Raw genomic sequence first — 12322 nt, 5'->3', positions numbered from 1 at the left:
AATGATGATTGTGATGGTTTTAGCTGTAGTAAAATCAGAACGAAATACAATTCGAGGTAATTCTTTTTTTTTGTGACAATGTTAGCTTATAACTTCTGGGCTTTATGCTTAGCGGATATTGAGTTCTTCGGAAAATATGTTGGGTATACAAAAGTGTTGACAGCGAGGGAAAGGTAGCAAATAATGGAAAATTGTGGAAACCTTGAGTTTTACACGTGAGGACTCCAAAAATATAAAAACACATATTAAATATATAAATTTTACTTTATTACTTACTGATAATGGCTAATGTCGTAGATGCGTTTGCATTTTTGTGTAATAAAATAACGCGATATCATGATTGTAAATGCTATATATTGAACAAAGTGCCCCGTAATGCGTAATAAAAATTTTCAGCCACCTGTGGTTATTTTTAGTCTACTTGAATCAAATTGCCCAATATTTAATTATCATAAAATTTATTTGAATGACAAAGTCAACTATGACAAGCCAGCAGGCGTGAGACAATTGAATATTAAAAATGTAAATAAATTATTATGACCGGAATTTCATGAAACTCTTGCATGACATGGGCAGACCATGCCCTCGTCTATTCGTGCAAAACAAAATGTAACTAGAATATATAAAGGGTAAGCAATTCCTAAACAAAAACCTGGTGTTAGTATTAACTAGCGATTCGTAAGTTTATAAGTAGTAAGGACGAGGGTTCATGAATATGGGGGTAAGATTATAAATTCTGAATAAAACAAAAACTACTGCACCGAATACCACGAATCTAAAGCTACATATCGATTCTAAAGTGCATTGATAGTTAAAGGAGAGGAAAAAGGAGGACAAATACACAGAGATAAGAAACTTAAAGAACTGAGTTAAGTAATTCTAAAATGCATATTTCAGGCCCAAAATTATCGTAGAGCAGTCACAAAATCTCCCAGTGCCAATCAAAATTTCACTTATAAAACCAAAAACCCATATTTCATCTATAAAGAAACCGACGGCGGTAAATTTTCTAAAAGCAGTTAACTTTCGAAGTAAACATGCCGCAGCACCTCAACCGCCATTAAGAAGATTCAGGACACCAATATGTCGATGGTTTAGACGAAAACGGGCGCTCAACCAACTAGTAAAAGAACATAAAAAAGAGTTAAAAGTTGCTGCCAAGAGGAAACAGGCAAAATTTGAGCGAGAACGCCTGAAAGATTTCATTCGCTGGGAAAGTCTTAAGCCGAAAATATCGACTATATCGGCGATACCGACCGAAAAACAGAAACATAAACCCTTCCTTCGAAAGCCTTTTAAATCACCTAAAAGTGAAAAAACACATGTTCAACCAGATCCAATTAAATTAGAACCGACACACAAAGATTTAATTAACTGGGCTAGATTTAAACGGAAAAAATCGCAAAACGAAATTGAAAAACCTATGTATACACCACCATCTAAAGTCAAGCACAAACCGCCTGAACCAGTCAAATATAACCAACTAAATGCAGATGCCACATTCAAATACATGACAAGCCCGATTGTAGAGAAACAGCCTAAATTCTACTACGACCAACGAATTTATGAACCCCCTCGCAAATATGAACCAGTTCCGAAAGTTGAGAAGAAATATAAAACACCTGTCATTGTTGCAAGAGAATGCAGGGGTTTGTGTATAAGTGAAAAACCCGCTCAAGTGCAACCAGTGAAAAAATCAAAGTCCGTTTACGTTAAGAAATAGTAAGTAACTTTCAGGATTATTATCTTTGGTCTGTATTAAAAAAAAGTTGTTGAACCGCGTTATAAAACAGACTATCCCTTTTCGAACTTTATTTCTTGCCTTTATAAAGATACCAGAACCTTTCAAGTCTGCGGCTCATATTTCTGTGTCGGATCATTTATTTATCAATGAGGTGAGTTTTCAGTGCCTGATTGACACATATGAAGCTTTTTCGGTCTAAAACATGCCGGTTTCCTTACGATATTTACCAACCCCGTACTAGCGAGCGGTAGATACACACATAGAATGCCTTTGTGCACAGCAGTGACACATTATTTTCTATTTCTTCTTTTTCAGCAATCACCGAGAATCGTTTACAAACAAATTCGTCAACTGTTTCTACCGAGTTTGCTGCCAATTCTATTGTTACCTCACTTGTATAATTATTATCGCATGCTGTGTTATGTGTCTCATTTGAAGTAATAAAAAACAGTTTACTGTATTATTTGGTATATTTAATACAAGTTTTATCAAATATATAATGACTATACGATACGTACACGCTATTTACAAAACAAAAATAATTATTTTAAGGCACCTTAAATGGAGGTAAAAATTACGCAAATTCACTGTGCGACGTCTTAATTAAACAGAGAGCTTTCACAAAATTAACAAATATCTAACTTCCACATTCAACAAACAAATTTTTCATTTATCATTTTCAAAGTAGACGAAAACTGCGTTTTACAAATCAGTTTCCCGTAATTCAAAGTGATTTAAATTTTCCTTCTCAATCATCACTTTCTTATTCTCCATACTATCTATCGTACTCCCACATCTCTTCCTGTTTGGACTTAACTCGCAGTTCAAATGTTTTAGCGGTGACCGATTCGATATATCGACTGCCAAATTGCCAATGGACGATGTTAAATCTGACGGTACATTACCATCCAAACAGTATAACAACGAATCAGTCAACCTGTCGTCGTCATTCGATTTATTTAGAATCGATAGATCGATCGGCGTAGCGGTCAACACCGATCTACTTAATAAATACTCCCGAAATGGGCCGGATAACGATTTTTGGTCTTCGGATTTCTTTGGTATATCATCGATTAGTGTTGTGTTTAAATCGTTATTTCTCTCGTTCGTGAATAGTCTTGGTGCGCATAGACTGTAGTCTGAACAATTCGATCGAGAATCGAATTGCTTTAGAGGTAGCGATGCACTTGCTGAGTTTGACCTGAAATCAGAATCATTAATAATCAAAAATTATTACTTATACATATTTATTTATGGAGTTCACTGATATAATTTTATTATATTTTCAAAGGAATTCCGGATATTATGAAATAGCTGTACTTTTGAAATTTATTTTATATTTATTTGGCATTGTAATCAAATTAAATTGAAACATGGTATTTTAAATATAGGCATTTTTAATGAGTAGTATTTTAAGTAGAAAAATTAAATTATTATACTCAAAATTATTACACGGATTTCCAAACTTCTCAATGTATTTCTGTATTAAATAAATCACAAAAGTTTTAAAACAACAATAAATATGAAATTACAAATATCGTCCATATTGTTTCTAGCTAATAAATACCTTTCACAAGAATAACTAGATCGAGTCATCTCGTCCTCGGAAGAGACGAAATCACTATCGTTCTTCGGAGACAAAGACTGGTAAATGTCTTGCGTCTCGGGGATGTCTCGCTGCTCCGACGTTGTTATTATTAAAGGTTTGCGAGAACGTGGCGTCATTATTGATTCCTGTCAAACAATTTGTAAGCATCTATTAATTATACATGGATTGGACTGGTCATCTCTGTCTGTATATGTATTTACACTGATGAAAAGAGAAGCCATAAATATGTTTTGATTTCTTTATGATACTTAATACTTTTGTTGGTAGTGTGTAGTACATTTTGTTAAGTATTACTGTCGCAAATAGACACTCTCAATGCCAGAGGGCTCAAGAGTGCGTTGCCGACATCTGGTTTTTGTTCTTGAAAGACCCTAGTCTTTGCCGGCCTTTTATTCTTTAAAGGCCGGCAACGCACTCGCGAGCCCTCTGGCATTGAGGGTGTCCATGGGCGGCGGTATCACTTAACATCAGGTGAGCCTCCTGCCCGTTTGCCCCTTGTTCTATTAAAAAAAAAAAAAAAAAGTCTCTAATAAAACAGTTTTATTCTAGACAAATACGACATCAGTATTTTATACTTTTTCTTTCGTGAGTTAAACACACGAATTTTAGGGTTTCGCCGCGAGTCGAACCCTAAAATTATTATGCCTTTACATACGCGAGAAGATTTTTTAACTGAAACTTCTTTATTGGCGTTGGAAAAAAATTACGTCACATTTTTCGGTTACGCGTCATCTTTTTCTTGTCCCTACCATGATTCGAAAAGATTCAAAGCCCTAAATAACTATAAAAAATATATAATAATGGTAACAACGATACTAATAATTCTATTATAATTAATAAAATTCTGTAATAATCTCAGTAGTAATAACTATCAAGGTCTTACGCGTGTACACTAGTACAACTTTTTTTTTTGTATATATATAGAAATTGTGTTAATAATAACTTATTTTTAACAGAAAATTCACGTTAGAAATGAGAATCGTTAACATAGAGATGATTTAACACACTCATGCTCAAAACATGCAAAGCACAAACCTGCATCGCTTTAGATAACTTCTGTGTGGACTGAGTTATAGGCGACATTGAGGCGCGTCTAAAGTTAATCGAATACGGCGTCGAACATTCCTCATCAAAAACCTCAGACACCCCCGGTGTGGATGTCAAATAATTAATTTTCAATTCTAAATCATTGCTATAGAGTATATTTTTCTTCGGCGTTGTTTCTGGGGTACAAACTTCGTTATCTGTATCTTGGTCCTCAAAGCATGACACACAGGATGTCGGCGTGCTGCGTATAATGGAACGTTTTTGATACTTTTTGCTCTGCTGCGAGACAACTTTGGATCTAAACAGCCTTGAACGTTTCTTTGTGTTTTTGGGAGTTTCATCGTTCGAGTCCAACGCGCTTAAGTTAGGCTCGGAAACAAACTTCGGACTCATTTTCCTAGATTTACTTAAAGCGCCTTCGGATAATGTGCTTTCGTTGCTAACATCCGACTCGTAATCGTCATCTAAAGATTCGGAACTCGCCATTTTGTTGGCTAAATTCTTAAGAACGATATTTTTGTGAGATACATCTTTGCTATCGTCAGAGAATTTCAATTTTCCTTTGCACTTCTGTAAATAAGGCATGCGTTTAGCACGTGGGTGAAAATTAGAAGAGTGATAGAAGAAATCATGGATCAGAAGTTAGATATGCTGTATACAAACATAGACGTTGATTAAAAATCCTTTTGAAATAAAATCTATCTATCGATTTCTTAATTTTCTGCACTTTAATTGAATTAAAAGTATGTTTTAGAATGTTAGCAACAATAGAAAATGTTTATGTATTTGGGTTTAAACTTTTATTATAAGCATTTATTTAAAGAACTTTAATCTCATCAACAAAATAATTAGTTTTTTAAAACTTAATTAGGCAAATTAAATCTCAAAACTTTTTTAAATGAAGTAATGTTACAATTTTTTTAGGCAATCGTTAAATATATGCACCGGCATAGTTTACAGATTTTTCATAATATATATTGTATGTCTTTGGCAAAATAAAATATGTTAAATTTGTGTAAATGAAAAGCTATGAAGATAATTATTTAAGATCTTTTTAAGTAAAATACAGGTGTAATTAACATAAAGTTTGTCACAATTTTAGTTTCTTTGTAGATTTTATTATTTCGGTGCTAAAACATGTAATGATTCATATCATAACTTAGACATTAAGACAACCTTTTCATTTGAGTCCAGATTTTATGTTATATACATAAAATCTAAAGTAAATTTCAAATGTCGGCTTAATGTCTTTGTTTTATACAAATAAACTATTTATATTCAAATATTTGTCTGGAATAATTTTCTATCGACAACTGTATTGCAAAGCGTAGAGTTCTCAATACATAAATTTTATTTAAAGGAATCTTCCATAAGTCTATGTTTGTATACATTAATGGTTATCAAAAAGCATATGGAAAGCCTACATACCTCTTCTATAGCATGGATCATGGAAGTTGATCCTTTCTTTGGTGTTTTGTTTAAAATTCCCTTATTAAATATATGGCGTTTTATTGAATCGCCAAAACTTCTCGAACCGGCAACCTTTCCCGTTCTTTGTATTTGTATTGGGGTACCTAAAATTTAATGCAATTTTGTATTGAATTAACAAAAAGGGACAGTTAGATTTCTGTTAGGTCTGATTTCCTCACTTTGTTCTTTTTTGCCGTACAAGCAAATGTTAATTGAGGCATGAAAATAACATGAAAAATCAATCAAATTGTCATCATGAAAAATCAAATTTAGACATGAAAATAACACCTTTCATCTCTTTCTATGATATTGTGTTTATGCTGTGATAAATAAGAGAGACTACAAACAATTACACTGATTTATTTTTTATGATAGGGCTTAACCCTTACTGTAATTGAAATTGAATGTTATAAATTTTTTATCACTACATTTAATGAAATAAATGATCTTTGTAATGATTTTAAAAATTACATATGATAAAGTTCTATTTAGTTTCGAAATTTAAAATTCGAAAGGAAACTAGACATTAAAAACCAATTCAAAAATATTTAAAATAAATTCATACCATATCCATTCTGTCTATTGAAGTGTTTGACAAGCCGTCGTTTGTGCTGTGAGTCGGGCAACGCCTGAATATGGGCGTAAAGTTGCGCAAGCGCAGTATCCGTTGGGTTCGTCTCGTTCTCGACTTGTGTTCGGTGACGGTCCACGAATGTGTACACCGTGCTTGCTGCTGTCCTAAAAAAAGTTATTTCAAACATGAATTATGTCAATTAGATATCTGTATCGTAGTCATTTATTTACTTCATAATGAACTGATCACATTTCTGTGTTTTTGAATCTAATGCCGGTTTTCTCCTTATCTTTTCATACACGAACTATCGATTGTTAAACGCGAGAAAGAAAAGTACGTTAGTGCACAGGTATAAATTGAACGCAAGGCCTTAGATTTTAAGCTTCATAGTTAAACTATTCACCTTGGCCATTAGGCAAATTTTATTTTATTTTTATTATTTGCGTGATGCGTAAACACTAGTGATTGTCAGGTTATAATTAATATTTTACATACTAAATATACTGAAGCACAAAATCAGTATAGACACGTATATACATCAAATTGATAACCTCAACCTTAATTTTTTATTAAGTTGATCAAATTTTTTTTCAATAAATTACTATTTTACTTTACTTTATTAACAAGTTCAGAACGTCCATGTCTGAAATGGTACTTACAATATAATAATAATAATAATTTATTTATTTTTCTCCCTTAAACATTAACAATAATAATTCATAATACAGTGACAGTATTGGGAGACTGGTTTCCAAACTAGGTAAGAACCTGTGATATGGATAACCAGGCTTCCATTCCATAGCCAGTCATATACATAACAAAATGGAAGATTGTGTATGTGAGTGTGTGTGTATTTGTGTGTGATAGTGGGGAAAAATATCGAGATTTGCAAATAAAATTTGCTATATACGAAATTCAAATATAATATAATAAGTCTTTATTCATTTAATATAATAAGTCTTTATTCATTTAAGTTGGTACATTCTTCTTTTTATAGTATAAGATTTGGGAACCCTTTTAAGTAAATATATGTGTGTTAGGGTTCCCAGCTCTTCCATAACAAAGTTAATTACATAAAATAATTTAACTAGTTCATTTCCTTTTTATTTTTTACTTGTTAAACCGTTATCATCACACCTGAGTGTGTGCATGAGTAAGTGTGTGAGAGAGTGAATGAGTGAGTGAGTAGGTGAGTGAATGAGTAAAGTGTAGCTATTTAAATCATGGGTCTCAAAAGCAGTTCTAATACTGCATAAGGCGTGATCATAAGCCAGTCTTTTATTCGGGTTTTTAGGTTGTAGGCGGTGAGAGGGTAGATGTTAAGCAGCCTATTTAAATGTACCTAAAAAAAATGTACCTATCAGTAATGCTTTCATCCAAATCCACATCGGGCGACATGATCCGTTTTCTCTCCCGTAGAGCAAAGTACGCCGCTGAATCTGTGGCGAGCTGCGAGGGCGCCTCAAAGAGCCTACACGAGTGACGTATCATGAAGCTAATAACCGGCGACATAGCTATTGAATCTGCATGAAAGTTCTCTGGTGACAGCTGAAATAAATTTCAAATCTTAATATATATATTTCTTGTGTGCGTGTGTATGTGACTGAACTCCTCCTAAACGACTGGACCAATTTTGATGAAATTTTTTATGTGTGTTCGTGGAGATTCGAGAATGGTTTAGATTCACAATTTTGTCCGCTGGACAATGTTTTTTTTAATTAATTAGTAGTTGTTGATTTTGGAATGTTTTACATTGGATCCGACAGACGGCGCTACCATCGCACTGTCAAATTTTAAATAATATTCGAATTTTAATTTTAGTCTGTCCCGACAGTTAGCGCTGCGATCAAATTAAAAAAAAGTTTTGTTATCATTGTGTTATTGTAGACCATGTGCTGGATCGTTAGATATTGTCATAACATTTGAATAACAATTTTCATCAAAATGGTCCAGAATGTTTTAGCTTATTAAAAAAAGTTTGAAATTTTCAAATTAAAGACGTATAGACAGGACAACGTCTGTCGGATCCGCTAGTATATGTATATATTAATAATAAATAAAATAAAATAAAAAAGTCTTTTAATTCTTACAGCAGAACAAGTTACATTGATTTAGTTTACTTACATACTAGTGTTAGTTTTGTTAGTAATTAAATTTCTATCCTAAATTTGTTAATATATATATTAGTAATAATAATCTTTATTTATTTTCTCACAAAACTTCATACATGATAAGTTACAACTATTTATTAATGTATATAAATAATTGTCATTCTTCTTTTGAGGGATAGTTATTGTTTATGTGAGACTGATGCCTGCTAAAGGTTGAGCACCTGTGTTACAGGTCATCAGGCCTCCACCACTTCGGATCGATAAAAAATAATAAATAATAGAGAATAGACAATTATCGTTATAGTAGGTTGTAACTTTAACAAAATAAGAAAATACATATATACATTTTTCTACAATAGTATACACATAAGGAATGTATATATTATAAGGAAACCACATGGGGTATGTGTGTGTGTGTGTGTGTGTGTGTACCGAATTATTGACGTGTAATACGTCGCCTGGCCGGTTTTAAATATTATAAAAAAAGGCGAAACGTGGCGTTCATTTGTGATTCGTTAAACGGACGTAATACCTAGGTTACACTGAAAATGTTTAGAACATGAAAAACTGCTTAATGTAGAAAGTTGCCAATACTTTTATTGTTCTTCAAAGTAATCTCCGAGACTCATCATATCGTTGCATTCGATGAAACCACTGGGCCCATTATTTCTATATAAGCAATCAGGGTGCGGTTTCTTTTCTATAGGACACTAAACACTTGTCCACTCCAGCGTTCACGGGTTTAAGGCAGGATTATGAACCGGCGATGACCTTGATCCGATCGACCAAAAAGCTGAAGTCAATCGCATAATTTCTGGGGAAGCCTGGAAGGTGGAAGAGCACAGACTGGAAGCTTCGAGAGAAGTACTTTATGCCACACCCGATCGAAGGGTTTTCGTGTTATCTAAGACTTAAATTGCCTCTCGGCCCATATGTGTGTAAGGTATACAATTTTCTTAGGCCTTAAAGGCCAATTAGCTGAGCGACTACGGAGTAAGCTGTTTTGACAAACGCTTATCAGCTAGTACCATAGATACCCCCGGGAGAGCTGGCTGCTGCAGAATTAGGAGGTTATTGATATCTATAACATATATGAAGCAGTGCAAAATGTCAGATTTGTAAGCTTTGTTAAATCTTAAAAAAGGTATACTCAATAGACACTGGAATATTGCCGTAAGGATTTTTATTTATAGCTAAAAATATTCATATTCACTTGTTTAATGAAGTCCAAAAAAAAATATCAGCATATGTTATAATAGAACTATTCATTAGCCTCTTTAGCCTCTTATCACAATGTTAAATAATGAAAATAAATGTCTTATCCAAAAAGATGTAATGTGAATTTTCTAAATTAAGAAATGTAACAGCTGTGTGCTGACAAATATGTCAACTTTAATAATAATTGTATTTTATATGTTGTATGTATATAAATAATAATTATATTTTAAATTAAGGCATTCTTTATGGATGGTTGGGAATATCCATATTCTATGGTAGTAACTGAATTCCATTTTTACCTTTCTCGGACATAAGAGGTGTGGTGTAAACATTGTTGCCAGTGTATCTGGTGACATTCTGTTACTTGCTTCATTATCCGCTACAAGACGCAACAAGCTTAACAGTCTTTCAAGAAAACTTCGATGTGATGGTGTAAGCAGTAACAACAAAAGCTGTAGAGCTGTCAATAGTTTACCCTCTGATGATTCGGCATTTGGTGGATATTGTGCTGGAATTTCAAACACTGGTTAACATGTGAAGACTTAAATAACCCTTTTATTTTTACTTCTACTGTTAACAATAAAGATTATTTAATAAATTTATATTTAAACCAGTTTTAATTTGGACGGAATTTTTATGACAGATAATATCAGTTTTTTATGTTACAGGAGGCAGACAGGCAGTAGGCTCACCTGATGCTAAGTGATACCACCACCCATGGACACTGGCACTCAAAAGCAAGCTGTTAAGTCTTGTAATAACTGTAAATATCAATACTAAACACTATTTGTTCATTAAAATGTCAATTACAAGTTTAATTTTAAGAAAAAAAACTCAGTAAACTAACCTGCCAAGGTACAATATGTTTGATAATACTGATCCATAAGTAGAGGTTGAGGTAAATCTGCTAAAAATCCTTTCAGAACTGAAGCACAATCATGTACAGAGAATTTACTATCATCAAGACCCAAGTTTGATCCTGTATGTAGTAACTGCCTCAATTCCTGTTGACGACTCAATGAGCCTGTTCTACGAAATATTCCTTCTTGGGTAACATCTGAAATGTAATAATATGTTTGTTATGTATAAATAAAACACAGTGGATACCTGCTAGAACATAGTTGTATGCCATTTAGCTACAGCAAAAGTAAATATAAGTCCCTTGAGTTTAATGCATACATAGTAGACTTTATATGTCTATAATGACTTTGGATGTAATACCAAGTTCAGGTATAGACTATTTTAAATAAATTTGTGCACATAATTTTTATAACATATGTATCTTATAACAAATCACAAAAATATAATTGTATATGGAATTGTCCACCAAATACACAGAGCTTTCTTATCTTTTGATTACAATCAAGCAGATGGTCACTAAATGTGGATACTTTTACCTTTTTATTGTAGATAAGTGGATAGGTAAAAGTGATAATCTGCCTAGCAATTGTATTCATTAGTATAAATACATAAATTAAATTATATATAACATTATTAAATTAAATCAATTCAAAAATATGAGCAACTTACTTTCAGGCTTTGACAGAAAGGCAATAAGTTCATTTAATCTGGAAATACCTTCTTCAGTGATAGAATTAGCTTCAACATTATTTTTGGTATTGTTTGCATTATGATTAGGTGTTGTTCCTGGATTTTTAGTTTTTTTGTGAAAATTCCATCGGAATTGTTTTGGTTTATCAGTTGAACAATCAACACTGTAAAGGTGATAATGATGTTAAAAAAATGTTTAATACTACATAGAATAATTAGATTAACATTTAGCTTTTACCAACATTATGGTGAATTTTAATGTGCCGTTAGGAATATGCTGTTTCTCTATATTTAGAAATAAATATACAAAAAATAAATAAAAATTTAAACGTACTCATCTGTGTTTATATCAACAACAAAAGATAAATGCATCCGTACTAAAGTAAAAAACTGTTCTAAATTTTCTTGTCTGAGTCTTTCTATGAGTTTAATATCGGGACAACTCATTTTGGGTTTTATGTATCAGTATCAATAATGTATGGTGCTGAATCAAACACTTTGCAACAAGATATCACATGTTAGCAATAACACTAGTCTTAAATTACCATATTACTAGTATGAGTCCACTATGTTATACTGTTGGATTTCATATAAAAATTATTAGACATTGATTTTACAGTCACAGTCATGCATTTAAAAAACTAAACACAAAATAAACTACAAAGTAGAAGTATTTTCATAAACGCTATTTAAAAAATGACAACTGTCAATTTTACAACGGTCGATCACTGATTTTTTTTGATTATTCGGTATTCAGTGTTGCCATAAGAATAAATTATACACAAAACGGATGTAGATAACAACTTCAGAATGTTCAGTCGAGTCTGTGGCACCTGAACTTCACTCATCACTGCAATAAACTAAAATACAAACAGCTACCGCCGACAATGAAGAAGTAATCATTATATTAGACAAATTATATGTTCCCAAAAGTAATTTCTAAACTATCTCTAATATTTGCAATGACTAGTTTTACCCATCAAATAAGTAGAAATATT

General features: G+C 32.5%; 2 protein-coding genes across 2 annotated transcripts; one reads left to right on the top strand and one right to left on the bottom strand.

Annotated features, from left to right (window-relative positions):
• The first annotated feature begins 448 nt into the window (after positions 1–448).
• On the top strand, positions 449–2201 carry LOC110993182. The gene is made up of 3 exons (XM_022259334.2): positions 449–629; positions 898–1722; positions 2060–2201. The coding sequence occupies exons 1-3, from the start codon at positions 580–582 to the stop codon at positions 2178–2180; spliced, it is 996 nt and encodes a 331-aa protein (XP_022115026.2). The 5' UTR covers positions 449–579; the 3' UTR covers positions 2181–2201.
• Positions 2202–12294, bottom strand: LOC110993281 (rho GTPase-activating protein 19). Its single transcript, XM_022259478.2, has 10 exons — positions 11659–12294; positions 11304–11488; positions 10621–10830; positions 10073–10281; positions 7802–7992; positions 6436–6608; positions 5829–5974; positions 4389–4970; positions 3312–3478; positions 2202–2945 (listed from the first exon to the last, which is right to left on the bottom strand). The coding sequence occupies exons 1-10, from the start codon at positions 11769–11771 to the stop codon at positions 2447–2449; spliced, it is 2475 nt and encodes an 824-aa protein (XP_022115170.2). The 5' UTR covers positions 11772–12294; the 3' UTR covers positions 2202–2446.
• Between the last annotated feature and the right edge of the window lie 28 nt (positions 12295–12322).

The sequence above is a fragment of the Pieris rapae genome, chromosome 3 (assembly GCF_905147795.1).
Source record: "Pieris rapae chromosome 3, ilPieRapa1.1, whole genome shotgun sequence".
NCBI lineage: Eukaryota > Metazoa > Arthropoda > Insecta > Lepidoptera > Pieridae > Pieris > Pieris rapae.
Note: the sequence above shows the minus strand (reverse complement) of the source record. Positions and strands in the feature narration are given on the sequence as shown.